This window comes from Pelodiscus sinensis, chromosome 2 (assembly GCF_049634645.1).
Source record: "Pelodiscus sinensis isolate JC-2024 chromosome 2, ASM4963464v1, whole genome shotgun sequence".
NCBI lineage: Eukaryota > Metazoa > Chordata > Testudines > Trionychidae > Pelodiscus > Pelodiscus sinensis.
This window is the reverse complement of record NC_134712.1, coordinates 29246884-29274364: the sequence shown is the minus strand read 5'-3', so window position 1 is coordinate 29274364 and position 27481 is coordinate 29246884. Positions and strand designations below refer to the sequence as shown.

The 27481-nt window shown below is 44.4% G+C and overlaps 1 protein-coding gene across 3 annotated transcripts in view; it reads right to left on the bottom strand.

Annotated features, from left to right (window-relative positions):
* Positions 1 to 27481, bottom strand: part of SYBU (syntabulin) — a 73675-nt gene that overhangs the window by 5974 nt on the left and 40220 nt on the right. For all 3 annotated transcript variants that reach the window (XM_075920209.1, XM_075920208.1, XM_075920210.1), the window contains one exon: positions 626 to 728. In XM_075920209.1, the coding sequence (XP_075776324.1) occupies positions 626 to 728 (103 nt within the window). The remainder of the gene's footprint in view (positions 1 to 625; positions 729 to 27481) is intronic.

Genomic DNA, 27481 nt, shown 5'->3' with positions numbered 1-27481 from the left:
TTGCAGATTGGATGCAGATACACATTTTCTATCTTCCCAGGGTTCTACACATATCCATCCAAACTCATTAGGTCTCACAAGGAGTCTAGGTTTGTATCTTGCGTACCATTCAAGAAATAGGTATTTTTGAATGGATACAAAAGGGTGGAACTTGATATTTAGCAACAAGAATTAAAAACACAAGCATAAACGTTTTTCCTTCAACAAATGATGTTACGATGACCCTACAATGTGCGTGGTAAGCTGACAATTTGTCACAGCAGGGAAACAAAGTGATGAGACCAGAAGGTTAAAGTTAACTGGTCGGAATAGTTGCACTTAACTAAGCAAACACCCAGTTATTTCCTCCTCCTTTCTACATTACACATTTTTGTGTGGTATACAGGATCTCAAAAGTATGTCAGGAATGAACAGAGCTGTTGTTGGTCACATGATCCTATTGTATCACAGTTAATATTCTCCAAATACATCACATTTATTCTCTCCTAGATCACAGATTCTCATCAATGTCAGCGCTATCAGAGAACACATTGTAGTAGTCCAAGTTGTTTTCAAAGGTAGGATAGTGATGGATAAGGCTGTCCTTCCACTAAGCAACACTCATAAGATAAATTGCTTTGCTTACTTGCGAGAAAAAGAGGCTCTTTTGCTCCCAGCAGCAGACATATGGACTTCAGGAGCTGAAATGCTGCCTGTGCTGCTTGAAGAGCTAAAATCAGCTTCACTCCCTGGAGAGGAAAAGGGAAGAGTAAAAACATGATGGAAATTATAACGCAAGGATAGATGTGCTGTTTTGAAAAGTGATGATGAATCATAGCCATCCTTCCTTTGCCTGCCCATGTAAACTTTGCAAGTCAGCTTGTGTTTTCAAACACACCCTCTAGGAGAAACTGTGGATGTATTCCAGACTTTCAACAGCTCCCTCAAAACAGACACTACTACACCAATAAAAAACAACAGGACATTCTGCATAAGTTGTTCTAGAAGCAGGCGATATACATTTTCATGGAAACATAAGAGTGGAGATGCTGCCCATTCTTTCAAGCGCATAGTCACATTGTGCAAACTGCTGCTGGATTCTCCACACTTTAAACAGAAAAATGTGACTTATCTGGGGAAGGAGGAGACACTTATCAGCTCATCTGTTTCTAATAATCCACATATAGGCTTTAATCTGACACAGAAATAGTAAGGCACTTCTGAACAGTTTTACAGTAATCCAATAACAATGCCTGGCTCTAGACTGCTTCTTTGGTATTAAACCAAACTATCTGATGACTAACTTTCTATGATTTACTGCTTTCACTTCCCAGACTCTTATTTAAAGGAAAACAGCGCTCATTTTTGCTCAGCTCCGAAGTAGGACAGTTCACTGGGTAAAGAAACTCTCATCACCTAAACAAAACTTAGCAATTTTTTCATGTTTGTCATATCCAAACCCAGTGCTGCAAAAAGCGATGAAAAAAAGATGCCAGTGTGAGAGCTCCATAGAAGGGGATGGAAATAAGCGTCCAACTTGCTTTAATAACAGCTTATCAGCCAGAAGAAAAATTACTATATACACAGTATCTTTCATCCCTGGATCCCAAAGCACTTTGTAACCATTAATTAGTTCCTTCAAAAACTCATCAGTTATATGCAAATTACAAATGGGTAAATGGGAACAACCATTTTCACACATACAGAATGGAAAGTGATTGTCTAGGAAGGAGTACAGCAGAAAGAGACCTAGGGGTCATAATGGACCACAAGTTAAACATGAGGCAACAGTGTGACACTGCTGTAAAATAAGCAAACATGATCCTGAGATACATTAATAGAAGCATTCTGAGCAAAACACAAGAAGTCATTCTTCTGCTCTACTCTGTGCTGATCAGGCCTCAATTGGAGTATTGTGTCCAGTTCTGGGCACCACATTTCAAGAAAGATGTGGAGAAACTGGAGAAGGTACAAAGAAGAGCAACTAAATGATTAAAAGTCTAGAAAACATGAACTATGAAGGAAGACTGAAAGAACTGGGCTTGTTAAGTTTGGAAAGGAGAAGACTGAGGGGGGGATATGATAGCGGTTTTCAGGTATCTAAAAGGGTGTCACAAGGAAGAGGGAGAAAAATTGTTCTCCATAGCCTCTGAGGCTAGGACAAGAAGCAATGGGCTTAAACTGCAACAAGGAAGGTTTAGGTTGGAGATTAGAAAAACTTCCTAACTTTCAGGGTGATTTAACCCTGGAATAAGTTGCCTAGGGAGGTTGTGGAATCTCCATTTCTGGAGATATTTAAAAGCAGGTTAGATAGACATCTACCTGGGATGACAGTACTGGGTCCGGCCATGGGGGCAGGGGATTGGACTCGACAATCTCTCGAGATCCCTTCCAGTTCTAGTGTCCTATGCTTCTATGAAACACAAAGAGATGAGTCACCCGAGGTCATGTGGCAAACCAGCAGAGGAAGTGGAAGTGTGCACATTGTACCTTCCCTTGCCACCTTGGCTACTGCACCAGGGGAAGAGAATTCAGCTCTTGAGAGGAGGAGAAGGGACGGATAAAGCCGTAGTGCATTGCCCTCCTCCACAAGGGTTCCTCTGCAGGAGGACAGCTTTGAGTTGTGATTTAGGCCCAAAGGAGATTTGATGGTGGAGAGTTCTCTGAGGGATATGCTGAATCACTTATCCCCGGCCATATCCCATCTCCAGCCCACACCATCTACTTGTCTAGCTGTGGTAGCTGGTTGAAAACCTCCCAGCAATTGAGGGCTGGGGGCACAGTACAACGAGGTGGCTGCCAAAGCACTGAGCTTATCGACCCAGCCAGAGAAACACACCACCCTGGCCAAAGCCACCTGCCATGGGTGGGAGGGGAGGCACTCCAGCCAGGCCATTTCTCCTTCCCCTTTAAGCAGTTAACTGTTTAACTGATTAAATGGGATTTTACATCCCTACTCTGTACATTCAAATTTAAATGCCAACAGCAAATAAGAAAACCCCATGACATTCAACAATGCTGGATTCTGCTGCTACCTCTTCTCTAAAGCTGCAGAGCCACAGACTGTAGACTGACCTATTTGTTAGCCCATTACAAACACAAAAGCAATTCTAATACCACAGAAGCAAAACATTAAAAAACAAAACCAAACCCAAGCCATTTTTACCATTAAATATGATCTCTTGTGAGGACAAGAACTCACAGTGGAACCTGTTTTAGGGGAATTTGGGAAGGGATTGTTTCAGGGATCTCACATTTTTAGAGCCTCGACTGTTTTTCCATCAGATCATTGCTAACAAGCAAAGAGTTATAATCTAGAAAAACATGGGTGTTCTTATCATCATTACCATGTACAATATGTTGTTTTTTTTTCTGTTACTTAGATTCCTAAAACTTCCTGGGTGAAATCCTCAATCCCACAACAGCTCCATTGTACCAGGTAAAAGGATGTCAGTGGCATAAAGATTGGAAAGACCTGGTGCTGGGAGGGGAAGGAATTTCCCTGGCACTGGAAGCATAGATACAGCTCTAAGGCTGATTTCTGAGAACACCTGACAAGCTTTAGTGCAGAGGACATGGTGGGCCATGGCTGCAGCAGGCAGCAATGTAGCAACAGGGCAATCTGTGGGAGACTGCTGTTACTCAGACCTTAGACAAGCCCAGTGGGTACCTCTCTAGCCTCTGGCGCAATCCAGGATAGGGATGGCACACTTGTGGTTTAAAGCTACCTTCACATGTCTGGGCTGCAAGTTCTGGGCTCTGTGTTGAATGTGCACAGCACAGACCCTCACACATCTGTCTGATCATTCTATTAGCAAATTGTGTTGGCCTCGGAACATATAATCTTAAAAAGTGATTCTAGACAAACAGTATTTTGAGGTTCCATTTCTATTGCTAGGACGATTCCAGATCAAATATCTTGTTTTCATGTAAAAAGATTTTTTCTGCCATCTCTGCAAACACAACTAGTAATACAAATTCCATAAACCATATTAGAGCTCCCGCAACATACTCCTAACCAAACAGAAACAAAATGCAAAGGTGTGGGACTGGGGAGAGGGAAAACAATACTGCTCTCTCAGGATATGTCTACACGTTCACCCTCTTTTGAGAGAGGGATGCAAATGAAGACATTCGAAACTGCAAATGAAGTTGGGATTTAAATATCCTGGTCTTCATTTGCATAATTGCGTTATGGGGCTATTTCGAAATACAAAACGTGGTGTAGATGCGGTTATTTTTGGGAGAATACCCTTCTTCCAAAATAAAATAACCACATCTACACCGCGTTTTGTATTTCAAAATAGCCCCATAACGCGATTATGCAAACGAAGCGTGGGATATTTAAATCCCAACTTCATTTGCAATTTCAAATGTCTTCATTTGCATCCCTCTCTCAAAAGAGGGTGCAAGTGTAGACATATCCTTAGTCTGTAAACACTTCAGTACATCTCCATGTACATATTCCACTGAGTCCATTCTTGGGAATGCAAAATAACTGAAAATGGGAAATAATGTCTAAAACAACCACAGAGTTTTCCCTATAAACAAAAAAAATCCTGCATTCCATTCCTATATAATATATAGAACTGTTTTGTATTTAACTATTGTTTTGTTTTAACTATTTAACATCTATGTATATAAATTACAAATGCAAGTTTACAAACAAGACTAGAGCAGGTAAGCACACTATGAATATTCCATACCTCTACTATGCTCTGGCACCAACAAGAAGTTAATGGCTTTCTAAAGAGGACTATTGGCTTTTATGCAGAGACAGCCTTAAGCGAGGGAACTCTATGATTAAGTAGACCACATCATAATTAGATCTTGTTACTGAAAGTATTCCAAGGGAACAAAGATTAATAATACCCTCTCTCTGAACACATTCACTTGGAGTAAAGTACAGTGAAGGGCTGCCAAACTAGGTATTGTCGATAAGGCTAAGCAGATACTGGAAATGTAAGCATCTCAAATTCTGGGCTTTCGCAAAGAAAATTATACTGAACTTTGGGTTGGGGCTGTCTCCTCAAAGCAAGAATTCTATAGCCTCAATTCTGCAGACACTTATGTCCATACTTAACTCTGACCATTTGTATTTACCAAGCAGCTTTTTTTATATTAAAAGTATCAAACTTGCAGGTGTTTCTAAGCATGGCAGACTTAAGGTTCAGGCTAGAACTGTGCATAATACCAAATTCACCTATACTACTGAGACTATTTTCCCCAAAGGCCACGCATCTTCGCTTAAAGCAATAAGGCTGCTATGTGTTCAAGCACAAGCTTTACATGCACATACTTAGGTAGATAAGTAGTACTTCCAGCTGACAAATTTTAACAGATCAAAAGGAGAAGTGGGTCACAAAGCAACTGAATGGTAACGCTAAGATTTGTACTTATGCTTTCCTAATTCCCAAGCCTGTGTCCATTTGCCAGGCTACACTGCTTTGGGAGTGTTTACAGGCTTCTGTGATACGCTTGTGCTGCTGCAACAAGAATCCTATGGCTCACACATCTGAACAGCTACATGGCCTCAAAAGGCACACTACACGTGGAAGCAGTTTAAGTTCCTTTGTCTTCCAGGTGTCGTAGCTCTTGACTTACTCTGAGGTTCCTTTATCTTACGTGACAGCGTCAACTGTTTTTTACTGTAAAGTCAAATGCTGCATCATACATTTCTCATTTGAAATTCATTCAAAAGCAAATTTTTCTCCATCCCCAGCCACTGGTAGATCTGTTCACCTGCTTACATACCAGCTGCCAATGTACAGCACAGCATGTTCTCACACAACACCTGTGCCACATATACCCCACAGGAGGTGGAAAAGTCCATTGCTAAGATCTCCCACTGCCTGCAAAGGGCTTTCTAGCAGCATGTGGAACCGTGCATAGCCCCACTGCAGAGAATCACAGTGCTTTATAACAGACAGATCTGCAATAGCATGGTATAAGTCTGGTCAAATTACTAAGATGTTTTCCAAAATCTGTTTTAATAGTCAACACATAAAGCTGCTATTTTTTGTGTGACTGCATGAGAAGTAATGTCTAAAGGGCTGGAAGTCAAATGTGTTCTAATCTGGGCTCAATCACTGGCTGGGTAGTTTTGGATGAGTTACTTAGGGCCTGATTTTTCCAAACTTTTCCAAACATAATTACATACTTAATTACATACATAATTAATTACAAACTTTTCCAAACATAATTTTCCAAACATAATTACAGAACAAATTGGGTAACCAGTTGTACCTCATGGTCAATTGTGCTTCTAACTGTCAACTGTATGTTTTTACCCAACCTTTGCATTAACTGGTAATTACACATGCAGGTTTGTGCACTCATAGCTATAGTAAGGTTTCTATATTGCTCACCATCATACTGTCTAAGCACTGAAATTTACAAAACACAGTACAGCGTATATAATATAAACAAATGCACATTATTGATATAGGTAGAAATAGGGTGTATATAACATTTATACAGAAATTATATACACGCGCTCACGTTGTACCTATTGTACCTAGGTATTAGCCATCATCTGGGTACAATATACTGTATGTATTCCTGAACTTTGGTATATTAGTGGTCTTAAAGGTGTTGCTAGAGCTTGAACTGTTAATGGCTTTGCTTCTGTAAATCCAGACTGATGCTTAAGCTTCCTGATTGTTGTTTTATGCTTAATGGTTAATATTAAACATAGAAGGAAGAAGGAATTGTTCAAACAAGATCTGCCACAGGAACTGTGACACCTGATCTATGGGATCAGATTCTTCAAACCTAGTATTGAAGGTGTGTGGACTTATTACAATTTACCACCTTTTGTTTGTTATTCTTATCACTACTTCAAGCTGAGAAGCAGCTGTGAATAGGTATAATCCACAGAACTCACTGGTCTTGTGGTTTCTTAATACTGAATGCATCACAAAAATGAACCTTAATGCTGTTTTTTTTGTCTTATAGCACTGATATATTTTATAATTATAAGTAAAACAACACTGACAAAAAAGGCATGTTCATTTCAAGATGCAAAACCCCTAATTCTTTGAGCTTACCTGTTTTTAAAAAGCATGCACAGCTCTGGTATCAATGAAAGGGCTCCAAAAGAAAAAAATGAAACAGTCTCCCTTTAAAGCCTGCAAGGGAGAAGATAGGACCAGATTGTATAAAATGGTCCAGTGAAACCATGAAAAGCAGCTAAAGTTGGGAAGAGTGTGTAATTGCAATGAATGCAGCTGTATTTGGTAAAGTTTCAGTAGAGTTTATCTTGAAACCTTTTACCGCATAGCTAAATTTGCAATTCTGAGAGCTCATTTTTCACAAAAAAGGGTATGTTACTAGTCAGTACAAACACTGCACCTCTTCTACCTCATGTACCACTGGGCTGCTGTGAGTGTCCCTGCAAGCATAGAGTTGTGCAAAAATCAATTCACACAACCCAGAAAGGACCATTAAGATGAAGGAGACGGATTGATGGAACAGGGAATAGGGAGAGGTAAGGCCTATCTCCAAAGTCTCAGGTTTCTTTCTAGATAACCCCCTGAAAAACTGTTGGTCTGAAGGCCAGGCAATGAGAGACTGCATCCTTTGCTAGTGTGATGAGGGATACAGTTACCTCTAATTGCTTAATGTAGTGGTTGTCAGACTTTCTCCATTTCACTCACAGAATTCTATGTAATCAGCAAATGGCGCCACCTCCCAGGAAACAATGAGGAAAGAGACAGATTTATCAGTCATAACCAGTGATAGGTCATTACCCTAAGGTGCTTAGACAACACTGAGACCCCCTTTCTCCCTGCCTGTGTCCCCTTTTTCCCTGGAATTGCTGAGTCAGGCTCTCCAGCCTCCTCTGACAAAATCTACAGACAAGGCCACCCTCAGGTGCAGATACAAACACTAATATCAGCTCTGTGAGGACTCAGTTTAAGGGATTAACTCTAGTACCCAGAAATTCTCACACACCCATTTGGGGTACAAACTCAAAATTAAATGAAGTTCACTTCCTTTCTTCATGTGAAGGAAGTATACATAGCCTCACACACACCCGTTAGAAATTACATAAACTGGGCTATATTATAGACCAGAAGAAATAAGTTTATTAACTATGAATAACTACAAAAAGGTATATTTTAAGTGGTCAAAGAGGTATCCAACAGAACAAAGCAAATTCTAAGAAAACAACAGAAAAGCATGCAATCTAAGCAAGATTCACTAGAACTGATTACAAATAACAATTTCTCGCCCTAGTTGTTATGTAAGGTACAGGACTTCACAGGTCAGGTGTCTCTTGGGCTGAGTCCAGCAGTTCCCAAGTGTTTTCAAGTATCCTTTTGGAGTGGGGAGGGGCAGTGGTAAAGCCAGCAGAAGACAATCATTGTTTTCCTCCCCAACCTTCTAACTTCATTTACAAGTTTAATTCTTATGCAAATGAATGAACAAAGACATCTGCTGGCTCACACACTGCTTTCCACATCCTACCACTTAGCCTACCAAACAAACAATGGAGGTGCTAGTGGTTTTTATCAGCCTCTTGTAACTATTTAGTCTTTAAGGTGCTACTAGACTATTTGTTGTTGTTGTTTTTAAGTTTTTCCTGCTACAGACTAACTAGGGGTATGTCTACACTACCCCGCTAGTTCGAACTAGCGGGGTAATGTATGCATACCGAACTTGCTAATGAAGCCCGGGATTTGAATTTCCCGGGCTTCATTAGCATAAAGCCGGCGCCGCCATTTTTAAATCCCCGCTGCTTCGAACCCCGTGTAGCGCGGCTACACGGGGCTCGAACTAGGTAGTTCGGACTAGGGTGCCTATTCCGAACTACCAGTACACCTCGTTTCACGAGGAGTACCGGTAGTTCGGAATAGGACCCTAGTCCGAACTACCTAGTTCGAGCCCCGTGTAGCCGCGCTACACGGGGTTCGAAGCAGCGGGGATTTAAAAATGGCGGCTCCCCGCTTATGCTAATGAAGCCCGGGAAATTCAAATCCCGGGCTTCATTAGCAAGTGCGGTATGCATACATTACCCCGCTAGTTCGAACTAGCGGGGTAGTGTAGACATACCCTAGGCTACCCCTCTGAAGCTTATCTACTCATTGTCTCTCCTTTTTCTTCCTCCCCTCCTTTCTTTCTTTTTTTCCTTCTCTTCCCTCTCCCCCACCCCTCCTTCCATTATTTATTCTTGGATCTGGACCTCTAACACACCTCTCATCTGAAGAAGTGGGCTGTACCCTCAAAAGCTCATGATACCATCTACATGTTTTGTTAGTCTTTAAGGTGCTACTAGTCTATTGTTGTTGTTTAAGTTTTTCCTGTTACAGACTAACTCAGCTACCCCTCTGAAGCTATAGAATTTCAGTAAGGCAGGACATTTTTGTTTGATTCCTCCCAACCCACTTTGGAAAAGTACAGCATTCAAGAGGGATTCCAGTATCAGGTGAGCTGGCCACATGTCTCAGAAGAGCCCCTGTAGTCATTCTTCACAAGCTGATCTACAAACTAGCTTGCAGAAAGACTAAACTCTTTTAAAGTCCATTGTGTCTTGCTAATGGGTCATCAGCCTTGGCTTTTTTATGTTAGTCCCTCCCTAAACTGCCAGTCACAGGGAATGACCCAAAAAGTCAAATGTGCAATACAGATACACAGGTCAATATTCTTAGCTTCCTCTACAAAAATAATATGTGCATAAAAATAGGATAATCATATTCAGCAATTCACAATCTTCCAATGATATCTTCCAGAAGCCATCTTGCATAAAGCATATCTCAGCTTTGACATATTCATATCATAAGCATATTTTCATGAAGCATATGAAGTATTATGTCACAACCACTATAAAGGTATCAATCGGCTTCCCTCCTTCTCAATCCAAGGTAACAAATCCCACAACTATGCCTGAATGTACCAATCACATTTCAAAGGAGGAATGAGGAAGTGCCTAAAAGCCCCCACTGGGGCTCTTGTAGGCTACGTCTACACTGGCCCCTTTTCCGAAAGGGGCATGCTAATTTTACAGGTCGTAATAGGGAAATCCTACTTCAAAGTAGGAATAAGAGATCTCCGGAAAAGGGCTTTTTTCCGGAGGATCGGGGCCAGTGTAGACGCTCTTTTCCGGCTTTTCTAAAAGCCGGAAAAAAGCGGCGGACATTTTTATTTAAATGCCGCGGGGGATATTTAAATCCCCCGCGGATTTCCCTATTACGACCTGTAAAATTAGCATGCCCCTTTCGGAAAAGGGGCCAGTGTAGACGTAGCCGTACATTTCCGAGGAGAAATGTGGAACTCAGCGCATGCAGCCGGAGGGCCAGCGGAAAGTCCTGCTGACTCCGGGCTGCATGTGGGCATGCCAGCTTTGAAATGTCCAGGAGTCCCCAGCAGGGACTCTTCTGCATTTTGAAGTGGAAGCATCCTCATGGACCCCAAGCTCCATGCTGCACTGCCGCTTTGAAATGCCACGCGGAGCCCAGGGTCAGCTGGGGACTCCCCAGCTGTTGGCGACATTTCCGCAGAACCCGGAATTAGCTAGGGACTCCTGTCAGCCGATGGTCAGGGCAGTGTGTGTGTGTGTGTGTGTGTGTGTGTGTGTGTGTGTGTGTGTGTGTGTGTGTGTGTGTGTGTGTGTGTGTGTGTGTGTGTGTGTGTGTGTGTGTGTTACACCCAAGTCTTCAACTGCTGAGACGCAAGGTCTCGTCGCAGTGGGCAGCCTAGGAGGCTGGAGGGCGCCCTGAAAAAGAGTTTAATGTCTGTGACTTTATTGCTAGGACCGGGGTCCCGTCGCAGAGGGCAGCCAACAGGCTGACAGATGCCCTGAGTTTATAGGAAGAGCTTATTACATCTCAGATTTCAGCTACTAGAATACAGGATCCCTTCGCAGCGGGCAGTCTAGGGAAGACTGAGAGATGCCCCAACGGATCTGTCACCTGGGAGTGACACAATCTAAAACGCCCACGCTCTTCCTTTACCTGTCCCTTATGACCGGCTGAAGTTCTTTTGTTTGTGTTCGGTTCGGGTACAGCAGCACGGGTTCAAGTCAGAAGCTTGACATGCACTGGCTTATTTGTAGGAGAAAGAAAGAGAAAATAAAATAAAGGAAACTTGGTTCAATATATATATATTTAAAAGTGAATGAGGGCACCCACTTATTTCCAAAGTTTTTAGCTAAATCACCTTACCAAAGGCGGTTTACAATAGAAATGAAGCAGTTTGACTTAAGAAACTATAATAAAGTAACTAAACTTATAACAGAGTAACAATTAAAGTGTACACACTGCAGGTACAGTTCTCACCCCGCGTTCCAGACTTGGCATGGCCAGCATCTTTCTCTCAATCTCTCGGAAAGAAGAAGGGTGAGGTTGGGTGTCCCACGGACCTCGGGAGACAATCAATACCTGCCAGCAGGTGTAGGTGATTGGAGCTCCAATCAGGTGGGCTACTAAACCCCTCTTTATACCCCTTGGGTCACGTAGGCTTCTTCCTGGTCTCAAGTGGCCAATTAGGAAAAATGGCTCTGAACGCCAAGTTTTCCATGAAGAATGCAAAGCATAATTCACACCTGGGAAAATGCAGACAATGGGCACTTCTAGTATGTGATGGGCGAAAATTCCTCTTCTGGGACAGTGCGGGCATGTCAATTACTGGTACTAGCCATCAGGGCGACGGGAGGCCTCCCAGTCATCAGCTAGCCCATTTACTGTCTGGTTTCTGTTTATGGTAGAGTCAGCGACAGGCAGCACACCTGTGTTCCCAGGGCATCAAAGGCTGACTGCCTTTCTCTTGCTCTCTGGGGGAAGGGGGGGAAACAAGATGGGGTTCATGTCTGGCTACAACTCCCCAATTGATCCTGGGTTCACGGAAATGCGCGCAGAGCCCGGGATCAGCTGGGCAGTCCCTAGTTGACCCCAGGCTCCACGTGGTGCTGCCGCTTTGGCGTTTCAAAGGGGTAGTGCCGCACAGCTGAGCCAAGGATCAGCTGTGCGGCGCTGTTCCTTTAAGAGGCAGCGCTGCATGGGGCCTAGGGTCAGCTCCTTGTGGCCCTGCTTTGAAACGCTGAGGTGGCGTTTCAAAGTGGCAGCGCCATACGGAACTCGGGTATAGGCTCTATGCGGCACTGCTGCTTTGAAGTATCCCCTCTTCCCTCCCACTTTGTTTTCTCTATCTGACAGAGGTAGCAAGGGAGCGGGGGGAATCGACTAGTCCTTAACATCCTTACTATATACAGTGCAAAATGGTATAAGTTTGGCACTGAGAAGGGGTGCATGCTGGGGACCTGAGACCATGCCATGACTAGAGACTTTCTATTACTGATTCATGCAGCAAGGTGTGTCCCTACCTGTAAGTATACTAGTGGGACTGTAAGACCAGGAGCGTGTCTACTGCTTGTCATAGCAGCATAAAATAGGGTCAGAGAACTCAGTGCTATCCCAGTGAGAAACCCATTACAAGGGGTTTCCTGTAGGCACCACCCTGAATAGGGATGAAAAGCCTGTTTAATCAATTAACTGGTTAAATGTTATGTTTAACTGGCTACGCAACACTGCTTCCCGAATCTCCCATTGGCTGAGAAAGGCAATCTGTGGCCAATGGGAGCTGAGATCACCCATATCTACAGAGGTGCAGGTAAACAAAGTATCTTGCGGCCAGCTAGCTCTTATAAGCCACGACCCAGAGTTTGAACACCCCTGGGTGATACCACACTACTCTACTACTAAACCAGTAAGAAAATATTTATCTGATAATTATTGGTTTTCATCTCCCAATCTAAATACATACATTTCAGCTACAACAGAATTTATGCATATAAGTGGGAAAATACACACTTAAAAGTTGAACAATCCTCACTGATTTCTCAATTGTATGTAAAATGAGATTTATTAAAACAATTTAGAAAATACAAAGCAATGCTGCATGGCCAGGAATACTGTGGGGGTGGTTAAATGAGCATAGACAGAGAGTATTTATTAATAGTAAAGAATTAAACTAGGATGAGGTATTGAGAGGGAAACTATGAAGGATCTGTTCTGGGCAAACACTGTTTTTTCTCTCCAATAAATCAATGATAAACAAAAACAAAACAAAACAAAAAACCCTGCTTAAATTGCAGATGCTATCAATCTTGGAGGCAGTTTGCCAAGACAATTGGGATCAAGAGAGATTGCAAAACAGTATTTCTTGGGAATTTAGAGATCAGGCAGAAATTATCCAGATGGAATTTAATTTGCATTTGAAAGAGTGAGAAAAAAATCACAGGTAGAAGAACAAAGCGGGACAACACTTACTACAAAGTAACATGGAGCACAATGAGTTGGGATCATGGAATACAGAGGAAAAACATTAACCAATTCAAAGGTTTTGCTACTACACAGGAAAAACAGTGTTTTATATCCCTTTTTTTACTCAGTTTTTCCAACTACATATTCTTAAAATGGTGCTCTGAGAATTAGTGTTCAAAATCTTGCATATAAAGGATCTACTACATATAAGAAAAATAAGGCAGTAATTAATAAATTCTCAATTAAGCATCATTCCAAATACAATATAAATGCAGCATCCTTGCTGAAAAATGGAAGAAAACAAAAAGACAACAATAATAAAAATAAGATTACACAGCATTGTTTATGAAGAGAGATTAAAGGAATATAATTGTACATTCTAAGGTGGTAAAAAACAGCAGCAGAGGTGGGGGACATGATAGCTGAAAAGCAACAAAAAATTAATGAAGAAGTCAGACTGTTATGAGTAGTAGTGCAAAGGTAATAGCTTAAAATAAAAAGTGAGCTCAGAGGGAGTAAAATGAGAAAATCTTGCTGGACCAGGCCCAGAATGCTTTTAATGTAATTACGGATTCAGCAAGCTATTTCAAACATTTACCAGAGAGAGACTAGATATTGTTTAAGAACAAAACACAATTACAAAAACAGTCTCCTGAAGGAGAATTCATTATGGTCTCTCTCATATACACAGTATTTCTCTTATGAACGCAGAACAGACTGAACATAGCAAAAAACAGCCAGGAAAAGAAGTTGGTAAAAGCTTCAGTTAAGCAGATATACACACTGAAAAATACATTCGAGGTTAAACTTTAACATATTTAAAAACTATTTACACCTAGCATTGTTCAGGGGGCTGGCGAAGTAGAGGATGCAGGAGCCAGGGCAGGGGGATGGGAGTGTAGGAGATTCAGAGCAGAGGCTAGGGGTCCAAAAGTCAGAACAGGAGACTAGGAGGTGTGGTGGGGCTTCAGGGTAGAGGGTGGGATGCTCAGAGCAGAGAGGTAGTGGGGGGGAAAGGGCTCAGGACAAAGGGGGTGCAGGATTCAGGGCAGGAGGTGAGGGTCTTAGGCCAGGGAGCTAAAGGCAGGTAGGTGCTGGGAGGACTTAGTCATTCTGAAGAATGACAGACTCACAGACAGGCAGATGCACATTCTCTCTAATATTTATATAAATGAATGCAGGCTTTGTGTCATGCATATGACATCGGTTTCTTTCTTTTTTTTTTTTTTTTTGGTGTGGCTCAGATGTCATATTGGACACGTGCCGAAAAAAGAGCTCTTGCTGTACATTAAAGTAGTATTTTTGCCCAAGGAAATATAGTTCTTTCTATCCTTCACCTACTCCAATTGTTATTTTCCAAAACATGAATGATTATCTTTAAAATACCAAATAACAAATATTTTACTTACTGTATAGTGTCAGCTCCAACTCACATCCTTTTTTGGAAGTGGAGGGAGCTTAAAACCTATGATTTTGCCAGCACTGTCTCACTGGCAGCTTAGAAACACTAACAATTCCATTCTGATTCAGGACAGTTTTATTCTTCTTGTTTAATTACATTGTGTAACACAAAATTCACTGGCTGGCTGGGACTCATGAAATCCTTTTATATAGAATTAAGCTTTTAGTTATCCAAGTCATATCTAGTAAAATAGACTTCTGCAGGCTTTAGAGCAGAAATATAAAACTTTTTAAGCTTACAGGGCACTTTGCTCTTCATATTGCATGTTTGAAAAAAATCTTTCTATATAAAAAAATCTTCCTGCAGGATGACAGAATGATGTCATCACGTCACTCTGCATCCCACTTCCCCCCTCCCTGATGGCTCTGCCCCAGGAGCCTTGACCAAGTGACCCCTCTGTGAAATGAGGGGGGCAGCAGATCCATTCCTGAGCACCCCGTGCCTGCCTGCCTCTGAGCCTGACCCCAGCCTTCCCGGCCCACGCACCTGCCAAGTGGCTTTGCTTTGAGAGACCCGGGCCCAGCCACAGTGCTTGGGGGCTGTGCTGCCCATCTCTCCAGCATGTGCCGGTGACCCCGGACCAGGTCCCTGGCTCAGTGCGCTCTTCCAGGCCCACGGCGAGCTGGGCAGGTCTTGCCCACACTGCACACCTGGCCCTTTGGGGACAGTGTGGTTACGCTGCACCCCAGCTGCTTCCCTGGCTCTCTGGAATGGCCGCTCTGCGCTCCAGGCTACCTGGGCTCACCACAGAACAAAGCCACCTCAACAGGCCCATTTGGAAAGGCTGGGCTGGGGGTTCCTGCTGTGGTGGCGGGAGCTCTGCTGCCCGGCCCAGTGATACTCCTGCAGAGGGGGCGGGGAGGGGAGAGAAGGGAAGCGCAGCTTGACAAATTCATGGGATGTGGCAGGGTGTGTGTAGGGAGGGAGGAAGGGGTATAGGATGTATGTGGGGGATGGCTGCTGTGGTAAGGGGAGATGGTGGGGGTGAGAGATATACAACTGGAGGCAGGAGGATAGGCAGTGTTGGGGTGCGGAGGAGGGGGGTAAGGGAAAGATGGGGGTGTAGGAATGGAGGAAGGAGGTAGGGATAGGTAGTGTAGGGTGGAGAGGAGTAGGGGTTAGGGAAAATGGGTGGGTGTAGGAATGGAGATGGAGGTAGGGATTGGAAAGAGGGGAATGGGCAATGTAGAGTAGAGAGGAGGAGGGGTTAGGGAAGATGGTGGGTGTAGGAATGGAGGATAGAAGTGGAGGTAGTGATGGAAGGACGGGGTGGGCTGAGAGCCATGGCCATAGGCGTCCAGTGGCTTAGACAAAGGAAGGCTCTGCCTTCCCAAACCGCCAGCCTGGCCATGCCCACATTCTGCCCCTAGAAAGCTTACTATAGGCATTCTGGGGGTGGAGTGTTGCTGCCCTCATCACCAGCCCTCCTGGTGATCCTGGACAGGGAGGCCGGAACCATCTCCTCCCCTCCCCTAGTTCTCCAGGAGCTGCATTGCATGCATGCTCCCCTTCCTTTTCTTCCCTTCCCTTCCCTGGTGCTTCAGGGAGGCTGGGGAGTGCCCGGAGGTGAAGAGCCTCAGCAGAGAGGGTGAAGCTATAGGTGTGGCTGGGAGCTTGCCTCCCCTAGCCCTGCTGCACCAACCACCCATGGCCATGGTGCTCTGGGATAGCACTAGCAGCCCAGATTTCCCTACTGAGTTCTCTTCCTGCGTGACCCAAATCTGGTTCTCAGAAGGGCGCGGGCACATAAAGCTGGGCGCTCCCTCATGGTTCCTTGTCTCTCCATTGTGCCCTGTCTGCACGCAGCATGTCTCAGCCCCACGGTGGGAGCTTGCTTGCCAGCTGGAAAGGCACATCTGGAGCACTGCTGCCCTGCAAAAAATGGGCAGTAAACAGGTGCAGAGAGCAGGCAATTCTCTCCCTACCTGGCTGCTGGCACGTAACCTAGCCCCGACTCTCGCTAGCGAGCCGGGTGCCCAGGAGCACCCAGAACTAAGTGTAGTTGGGCCCAGTTTTACTAACTCTGTTGGTTTTTGTTTACACGTGAGACCCACAAGCCCACAGAGTACAGCCCTTTCTGACAAGTAACTTCTCTGTAGATTGGTGCTAGCTGCCAGCGGAGGCTCCAAACTCTGCACATGACCAAACTACTTTTTGGCAGGAGGGGCAGGAGTGGGAAGGGAGGGGGAATGGTTGGCAACTGAAGGACGCAAGTGGGTAGGATGGGCCAAGAGCATTTGGATAGAGGGTCCCGTCCAAGGCATAGTGGGCAGGAGCAGAGAAGGGTGCAAGTGACTTGGGGCTATGGAGAGTGCATGTGAGTTCAGTGCAAGATTAATAGGCTCTCTGGTCACAAAAGTGGCCAACAATAGAAGGGTAGGCAAGAAATACAGCCCCTAATATATCTTAAAAATTAAGCTAGCGATAATTGCTTATGCAAGCTCTTTAGTGTGGATGCAGAAAATGTGATCAAAGTTTAAGTACATAAAACCCAACGTAAAAGAATTATTTAATCTTTTGACTTCCAATAGGACTTTGTTATTTAGGTGTTTTGGACATTTTTACTCAAAGCAAAAAACAGCAGCAATCTCTAGTGTTGCAGAGAAAAAAATTGGGGGTAAAATTCTGCTACTGGATGCACAGGGTGGCTCTTATATACTGAAAACTAGGGATGTAAGGGACCAATTAACTATCCAATAAGCAAAAGCCTATCTGACAGTCAACACACTAGTCGACTAGTCACTTCCCCCCCTTGCTGCCTCTATCAGAAAGAGGCAGCAAGTGGGGGAAAGTGGAGGAGATGCTGGGGGGAGCCAGCTTAAAAGCCGGTTCCCCCCAACTCCAGCTCTGTGGGAGGGGGGGCAGGGACACAGTGGCAGTGTTCCACCTTTGAAATGTACAAAAGTCCCACTAGGGCTCTTGTATATTTCAAAGATTGAAGCGGCATGGAGCCTGGGGCCAGTGGAGGACTCAGAGTCCCCCACTGGCCACAGGCTCCACATGGTATCACAGTCTTTGAAATACACAAGGCTGGGGTTCTTGTACATTTCAAAGGCAGAACGCTGCACAGCACTTCCACCTTTAAAATGTAGCAACAGTTGGGCAGGCTCTTGCTACATTTCAAAGCAGAAGCGCCCTTACCTACTATTCAATTAGTTGATTAATCTAATGGTAACATCCCTACTGAACAACATTCAATATTCCATTAAATAGTCCCACTATGGAGAAATCCTATCCGTCTGATGGTTAATAGTTTGTAATCTTTTTCCTGTTGGTAGGTAAATGTTTAAAGTAAAAGACTGCAATATAAAAATGGATGTTCCAGGAAAAAGTATCTAAGCGACATTCAAGCCTAAATGCCACTGACTTTCATGGGAGTTACTTTTGAATATTTTACCCTAAGTTTCCATAGCCCAGATTTTCAAAGGTACTTAAGCATCACGCTCTTCAGCTTTACAAGTCTCGTGATTTATGTGCCAAATTAGCTGCATGGGTCATTTGGGGGTAGGAATGGATCAGTGACTTGTGCATTGGTCTGAAAAACCCATGGCTGTGAGCTCAATTCTTGAGGGGGCAAATCTGTCAGGGATGGTACTTGGTCCTGCTATGAGAACAGAGGACTGGATTCAATGACCTCTCAAGGGGTACGTCTACACTACAGAGTTAGTTCGAACTAACTTAGTTCGAATTAGTTAATTCAAACTAAGCTAATTCGAACTAACGCGTCTAGAACTAAAAACTAGTTCGAATTAGCGTTTTGCTAATTCGAACTAGCATGTCCACATTAAGTGGACCCTGAACAGGGCTTAAGGATGGCCGGAAGCAGTGCCGGCAGGGCATCAGAGGAGGACTTAGAGTGTGGAGATGCTGTCTCAGGCTAGCCAAGGGCTGCGCTTAAAGGGACCCGACCCCCACCCCGGACAGACAGTTCTCAGGGGTGCCCCGCTTGAAAACCAGTCCTGGCTTGGAGTGCCCAGAGTGCCCACACTGGGCACATCACACCACTCGGCCATCAGCCCGGCTGCACTTGCTGCAGGCTGCCATCTGGGGAGAGGAGGCAATTGGGGGGCTGCAGGAGAGCTTCCACCCCCAGAAGCCCGCAGAGCCAGCCCAGTCCTCCCCATCGGGGGCTCGTACCCCATTCCTCCCTCACCTCCTTCCACTTACCCTTCCCTAGCCCCTTTTCTTGATGTACAAAATAAAGGACAATTGTGGTCAAAAATGGAATCTGTCTTTATTGAACAAAACTGGGGGAGACTGGGAAAAGGAGGTGGGAGAGAGGAAGAGAGAGGCTGGGAGAGGGGAGGGCAACTACAATGATCAGGGGTTGGGAACAGGTCCCATATGAAGAGAGGCTAAAGAGACTGGGACTTCTCAGCTTAGAAAAGAGGAGATGGAGGGGGGACAGGATAGAGGTCTCTAAAAGCAGGAGTTGGGTGGAGAGGGTGCATACAGAAAAGTTCTTCATTAGTTCCCATAAAGAAGGACTAGAGGACACCAAAGGAAAGGAATGGGTAGCAGGCTTCAAACTAATAACAGAAAGTTCTTCTTCACAAAGCAAATAGTCAACCTGTGCAACTCGTTACTGCAGGAGGCTGTGAAGGCTAGAACTAGAACAGAGTTTAAAGGGAAGTGAGATCAAGTCATGGAGGCTGGGTCCATGGAGTGCTATTAGCCAGGGGGTAGGAGTTGTGTCCCTGCCCAAGGTTTGTGGAAGGCTGGAGAGGGATGGCACGAGACAAATGGCTTGGTCACTGTCTTCGGTCCATCCCCTCCAGGGTCCCTAGGGTTGGCCGCTGTCGGCAGACAGGCTACTGGGCTAGATGGACCTTTGGTCTGACCCAGGACGGCCATTGTAAGCTCAGGGCTCAGGGTCGGGGGTCTCAGTGGACCACCTTGATTTTCATGCACACCTGCTCCTGGGTGGCCAGGCTGCCAGCTCTCCTGCCCAAGCCGGCCACTTTCCTGTGCATAGTGCGGCGATCGTGGACAAGGTCCACGATGTCCGCACTAGCCCAGGCGGGTGCCCGCCTCTTGCGGTCCCGGGCAAGCTACCGGGAGCCGCCAGCCTTGTCCCGGGAAGAGGGGAAGGGCTGGGGGGCATTGGGTGGCTGGCTCGAGCCAGCCACGTGCAGGGTCTGCTGGCTGGGTGCTGGCAGGCTCGCACCTGGCACGGGCACCGTAGCCAGCCCGTGCCCCTTTAAGGAGTCCGGGGCCGGGAAGGGGGCATAGAGTTTCCCTGGTGTTGGCCAGAGTGGCCACCAGGGAAACCTGGGGAGGGCTCGCCTCCCACTAGTTCGAATTAAGGGGCTACACAGCCCTTAATTCGAACTAGCTAGTTCGAACTAGGCTTAATCCTCGTAAAATGAGGTTTACCTAGTTCGAACTAAGCGCTCCGCTAGTTCGAATTAAGTTCGAACTAGTGGAGCGCTAGTGTAGCGCCTATCAAAGTTAGTTCGAACTAACGTCCGTTAGTTCGAACTAATGCTGTAGTGTAGACATACCCAAGGTTCCTTCCAGCTCTGTGAGATAAGTATATCTTCATATTTTGATCCTTCATGGTACTCAGCATCACAACACCTAACCCCTAGCAGGCTTGCTGTTCAGCGCACTTTTCGGCCCTGAGCTAGATGCAAAGGCTCCCCATATAATTAATGGGGAGACTTAGTCACCTAAGGATGGAATTTTAAGCAGCTGGCCAAGTGAATGAGGAACCATCCAAGCTAGCCATAAGTGAAATGCCAGGGAAAGGGCTGAGAAGAAGAGGGGGATTTTAGCAATAAAACGGTTGTTCTGGTGCACTGAGCAGCCTCCTTCTACTCAGGACCCTAAGCTGTGAACCCTCTCCTAGAATTAAGCAAGTAACTGCTAGAACTTAAGTAACCCATGTCCTGAAGACAAAATTGTTTCTTGGTATTCATCACTTGCTCATATTCACTTTACATTTTCCTATGGCCCTGGCTTGTTTTATGCAGGCATTCTGATGCTCTCCTGATACGGGACGGGGGAAGGGGAGGTGGTACTGTGGAGAACAGGTGTTAGGTGTTCTATTAACATACATACAGAATTGTTCCTTGCTTGCAAGACAGCCTTTCCCCTGTCTATTTTAAAACCTTGCTTTGGTGTCTCTGGGGCTTCAATCTGAGGCAAGGTTTCAAGCTGCTAATGATCTGTGGGAGGGCATCAGTGCTTAAGCTACTTTACCAATAGCCAGCCAGTGGAGACTTGGGCACCAAAGTGACTTGGGCATTGAACATGTCAATGGAGCTTAAATAGTGAACTTAGGTGCTATTGGGATAATTGGGTCAACAAATTTCCCTTAGTTGTAAGCTGAATTGTAAAAAGAATGTAGAGTTTATAAGTTAATAGAATAACTTGTAATAACAAATGTTTACGGGTAAAGGAAGCAAAAAAAAACCTTGCTAGTCTAAACAAAAGGGCCTACCAATATGGTTCAAAGCCTATGTGAAAATCATGTTTGGTAGAAAAACAGAAGCTATGGAATTGGAAATTAATTAACCAATCTTGTGTGTCAGAGATTAGACCTAGTTGATAGAGAAAATAATGATGAGATGGGCTATTTCTCCCAACATTCACTTAGTAGGACCCTAAAAAAACACTTGAGCAAGGGAGGGGCACTAATCAAGAACAGATGGAGGCTACTACTACAGAGAGTTTCACCATCCAGGCTGCCACTTGCATTGTTTCTTGGGACCTTGGGCATTCATTACCCTGATCCTAAGTGATGTTCTAACTGGACAGGGGAAGAGTGAAAGAGAGAGAGAGAAAGAGAGAGAGAGATTCAGATGACACTGCTACTCCCACTACCTCCAACTTAATCCAAAACACATGTATGATTGAAAAGGTTTAGTTTTTTAACAGCAGCAGCAACAAAAGCTGCCACTCATTTCAATTAAAATTTCTTTTACCTAGTTATCATCTTTAGTAGCATCTGACAGACAATCAAATAAGGGGTTTTTCTTTCTAAAACTGTCTTTAGCTAAAAGGAAAGGAACAAGAAATATTACAATGACATTTTTATTTAACACCTTATACTGCAAATGTTGAACCGTTTTCCTCTTTTCCTTTATTTTCAATATAAGGTTAGACTCATTTTAAATGGTGTATTTGATATGATACTAAATAGCCTGTGATCTCTATACAGGCAATCCCCAGGTTACGTACAAGATAGGGACTGTAGGTTTGTTCTTAAGTTGAATCTGTATGTAAGTCGGAACTGGCATCAGCCGCTGCTGAAACTGATCAGTTTCAACAGCGGCTGAATCTGGACACCAGTTCCACTTACATACAGATTCAAGGTAAGAACCCCAGGCGTCCCCAAGTCAGCTGCTGCTGAAACTGATCAGCAGCTGATTCCAGGAAGCCCAGGGCAGAGCAACTCTGCCTCGGGCTTCCTGTAGTCAGCCGCTGGTCAGTTTCAGCAGCGGCTGACTTTGGGACGCCTGGGGCAGAGCAGCTCGGGTGCTGCTGGCTTGGTCCAGTAACGTGGCCGCTCCTCGGCGCTACTGGACCAACCCAGCAGCACCCCAGCTGCTCTGCCCCAGGCATCCTGATTCAGCCACTGCTGAAACTGATCAGCAGCTGAATCAGGACGCCTGGGGCAGAGCAGCTGGGGTGCTGCCGGGTTGATCCAGTAGTGCCAAGGAGCGGTGCCACAGGCCCCCGGCTTTGCTCCACGTCTCCCTGGTCTACTGGGAGGGCACTAGCTGCGTCTCCCCCCCCCCCCCCGAAGACCAGGGAGACGTGGAGCAAAGCGGCGGAGGACCCGGGCCGAACCGTGGCTCTTCCAGATCAGCGCCGCAGTCCGGCCCGGGTCCTCCGCGGCTTTGCTCAGCGTCTCCCTGGTCTGCAGACCAGGGAGACACTGAGCAAAGCCACGGAAGACCCGGGCGGACCCGCGGCGCTTCCAGATCAGCTGAAAGCGCCGCGGGTCCGGCCCGGGTCTTCCGCCGCTCTGCTCAGCGTCTCCCTGGTCTGTAGACCAGGGAGACGCTGAACAGAGTGGCGGAGCACCCGGCCGGACCCGCGGCGCTTCCAGCTGATCTGGAAGCGGCCGCGGGTCCGGCCCCCGGTGCTCCCCCGCTTTGCTCCCGTTTCCCTGGTCTGCTGGCTCCGCCAGCAGACCAGGGAGACGGGGAGCAGCTTTTCTCGCCCCGGAGAAGGCGGGCGGCGGGACCAGGCGTCCCACTGCGCCAGTTCTCCGGGGCAAGAAATCCCCGGTCGTAACTGCGGATCCGACATAAGTCGGATCCACGTAACTCGGGGACTGCCTGTATACCAAACACCAGACACTGTTTAACACTATTTAATATTGGACAGCGACTGGGTTCTTTTAATAGCTTTGGCCCACATATTCCATCTTACAATTTAATACAACGGTGCCAAAGAATGCAGAAAGGCAACTAAATACCTTTAAGGAGCTGAGTTGTAGACATTGTAATGCTAAGCAGAAAAGAACAATGCCAAATACCTTTACTAATCTGAGCCTAAGTGTCTGAAATTTTTATTTTATGTCTTTATGTGCTTCACTCAAATTGGGAGCTATATGCATGATATCCATGCCATGAGAGAGAAAGCTATTTTCTTTTTAACAAAATGCAATTGGCAGAAACACTGAACAACTTCCAGCCTCAAATAATCAGTTCTGTGTTACACCTTCAGTTACTAATCATTGGATAGTAGGAAAAGATATTGAAGGCCTTATTTGGAGAAGAGCTGTGCACCAATGTTCCCTATAAGCTGTGTGCTTGTGTGGCTGCTCAGGAGAAATTGAAATGAGGTCCCTCTGATTAGCAGAGCACTCACAACTAGATTTGTTTTTATCCTGGTGGTGCACATTGACACATGCCTCAGTGCACATAAAAGAATTTATTCTGCATGTGGGCTAAAAAAAACCAGCACACAAATGGAAAAGATTAGAGGGGACATTGCTGAGCACCCACAATTCCAACTGAAGTCAACAACAGCAGGTACTTAGCATCTTTGAAAACCAGTCCCTTTTTAGAAGTGTAGTTATTACTGGCAGGAAGTAAAAATCTGAAAATGGGTTTAAATTTCTATCTTATCTTGCAACATGTGGATTTACAGCAGTGACTCCATGTACATAATGAGGTACACACAGAATTCTTTCAGTGTGATTGTGATGGGGTGATGTCACAGAAGACTCCTTGGGGGGCTTCCCAGAGTGCTGACACGGCCACTGCCACTTGACTTCCCACTCTCTGGGGCTTCTCACTGCTTGGCCCTACTGGGCCAGCTCTGCTGGTTTCCCACAGCCAGGGCACCAAGCTGAGGTCACTCCCTCCCCTGCCCAAGAAGCAGTATAGACATCGTACCTCTTCAGGGCCAATGAGAGTGCAGTTTTGGGCCTAGAGTCCTGAGATACCACTCCTCAAATGGGATCAAAACCCCCAATGAATTATTTGGGTAAGCCCCCTTTAACAATGAAACGGGGAATGTACACACTGATTGTTCCCCGAAATAATAATTATTTACACTGGGCTTGACAGTAAGTAAAAGTAAGTTCATTACGTACAAGCAATAGGATTTAAGTGGTGATAAGTGAGAAAAAGCAGAGCAAAGTAGATTACAAATCAAAAATAACAAAAATCGCTTAGCTAATCCTAACACTAAAATCCTCAGCACAAACTTATAAACGTACCATAAAACTGTTTCTTTTCCAGCTGCCTTCCAAATCAGGGTCATCTCCCTTCTCCTGGGGTCTCTAGTTCACCCTCCACAGGTGTGTCCAGCCAGACAAAGGACTCCTACCTTCCTATTATTTTAAAAGAATTCCTTTATTCTTGCATGGGGAGTCACCTGGCTGCTCCCTACCAACCACTGCTAAGACTTAAGGACAAAAGGTTATTTGCATATGATTGCCCAGACATTGAGGGCTCCCAGCAGAATTACTCTTGGCTTTCCATTGACACATTTAAAAATCATAGAGTATTCCCTACTCCACATGTCTAATTTTACACAGAAGAGTGATACATACACCAAAATAAGATAAACAGAACCAGCAGATTATGACATGAAGATTGATAGGTTACATGAAACAATTTGATCAAAGCAACTTTTGAATTATGTACATTTATGTCCATAAGTCCAATTCATAAAGCATGGGGCAGGGAGTCCATCATAGTGATATCATCCATACTCATATTTAGAATGCAAGTTTTGGGAACAGTCAAGAGCACAGCCTTACACCAAAGCACAGCATCTTTTTCTTTTGAAGAGAGTTGTGTATTTAATTTATCTGTTGAATATAGTTTCATGCTGGGGTAGCCATGGAGACGAAGCCTTTAGTAACTCCATGCATTAGCAGGTCAAGTAAGCAAATCTACACAGCTCCATAGCAACAGACGAGCATGTAAAACCGAGCCTATCAGTAAAACATGCAGCAGGTTTCTTTGCATTCAGCATATTAACTGAAAGCACCAAATGACTATGACCGAAAGGAAAGGAAAGGAAAGGAAAGGAAAGGAAAGGAAAGGAAAGGAAAACAATGTCAAAAGATATTTGTTTTACAACATATCTGCTACCTAGACAGGATCTGAAGAACTCTCATTCTACATCTGATTTTGAAGTCCATGCTAAAACTAGGCAAACTTTTTATCTAAAATATTTTTTCACCCAAAAAATATGCAGTTTGGGGTTAACTGAAACATGGTAAAATAATGACACTCTTATACCCCATAGTCTACTGGCTAAGCCATTCTGTTTGAATCTCCACTCTTGAATCTAAATTGCCTGATGATGATGATGATGGGTAATCACCCATTGCTGAGTATGATCATCTTCCACTAGAGTTGTGAATCTCAGGTGACTGATAAGGCTGATCCTTGAACCACAAGTTCTGTTACAGTGAGGACAGATGTTTTCAAGTACAGCAGGAGGCTACTGGCAATGACTAAAAGCCAGTCTCCTCTTCCTCCTCAGCTTGTCCGCAGGCAAATTCAAAATTCAGGGAGCCATTGCGTAAGGCTTCTCTCCATTTTGAGTGATCCTGTGTGAGTGTCTCCCAATGTCAATGTTGTCCTTCTTTAAGGAAACCAAACCAACTCGAGCACCCACCCAGCAATCCCCAATCCCTTTGGTAAAGCAGCACTGTCTGCTGGCAGAGTAGGTGTGTCTATTCAAATACAGTCTGCTCCTGAATCTTCCTGCGAAGGCTGTCACAAGATGTCCGTGGAGAGTTCATTCAGATCCTGGCTTACACACTAATTATTAAATCAAAGTGCTTGACAGTCAGAGAATATGAATGTAAAACCAGTGATCAGAGGGAAGAAGTTCCATAAATCCTTAGCAATCAATTTCTTGTATCATGCAAGTAAACAGTGGGAGACGTTACTTGCATCTTTAATTGTAATTCCAATTTTCAGATCAACACTAACTGTTCTAGCAGTCAGACCCATTTTCTACCAGTGTTCTCAACTAGTGGTACAAGTACCTTTAGGGGTACTAGAGAGACATCTGGGGGGCACCTCAACACAACTGAAATTTGGAGAAACTGAATTTTTGTTTTAAGTTTTACAGCGCTTTATTATTTTTGTATTTTTTACACCCAATAATTTCATTGCCCGCCCGGGTACGATTAAGTTGTTTAAACACATGTGTTGCAATGGTAGAAAAAAAAAATTGTGTGTCTGAAAACTGTAGGTACTGGGGGTACTTATGCTTTTTTTTTTTTTTTTTTGAAAATGGGGGTACTTGTTTTTTTTAAAAGGGGTAATCATAAAAAAAAGGTTGAGAAACATTGTTTTATACCATCATATATATAACTTCTCTGAATGCTCCCAGAAATTAGGCACTGATCCTCCAAACTTCTGTACACAAGTAAAGAGAAGCTTATATGCAAGCGTTTGTAGGATAGAGGAGACATTGCTTGCCTAAATCAAAGTCCAGATTTATGATCAAATGCCATGCTTTTTGATTTTCCATAGTTCACAATTATATCTCCATCAGCTGACAGTGTTCTTAGAATGCAAAAACACTGGAAGAGGTTACTAAAAACTGTAAAATAAATAACAACAGAAAGGTTATATTATAAGTGTCCCTGCCTCGCCTCTCCTCTCCCCATCCTGCTTCCTATGAATCTGCAAACTAAATCAAGCACAACAATTTATTTTATGGATCAAATTGAAGGAAAGCAGCAGAGCAAGTACAGGTTGGTGCTTTTAGAATATAGTTATACATTTTCTAAAGAGCACGGGCAGGATTTTAAAATGCATTTCAACAAGATAGTGAAAGCACAACTGGCTATTATTAAAGAACAATGCAGCCCTTCCCATAACATAGGATGCATTCAAACTAGGACATTCTGTATCTTTGAGTTTGAAAAGCAGACACAGTTCTATTTTTTTCCATTGTCTGCAGAAATGTGCAACAAATTGAGAACAAATAAAAGCAACCCACATACAAGATACAAATGCTGTCAAACAAAGCCGTTAATAAAAATGCCTTTTCTCCCGCCCCACCCAGAAAACAAATCTATGATTCTACCTCTTTATGATCATGAGAAATGTAAGGTTCTTTGTGGCAAACAGTGTCTCAATTATCCTTAATATAACCCTCTTCTAGGAGTTACAGATAATCTGGATATATACAAACTAGTGTATTTTGTTTTTGGAGTGGGGCACCTACACTCTGAATCGGATGTTGATACTTCCACCTTGTCATGCTGAGCAGAGGGAGCTGGCAAGGATCGGCTAAATTATCCAGCCAGGTCTAGCAACGTGAACAACTAGTCGACTAT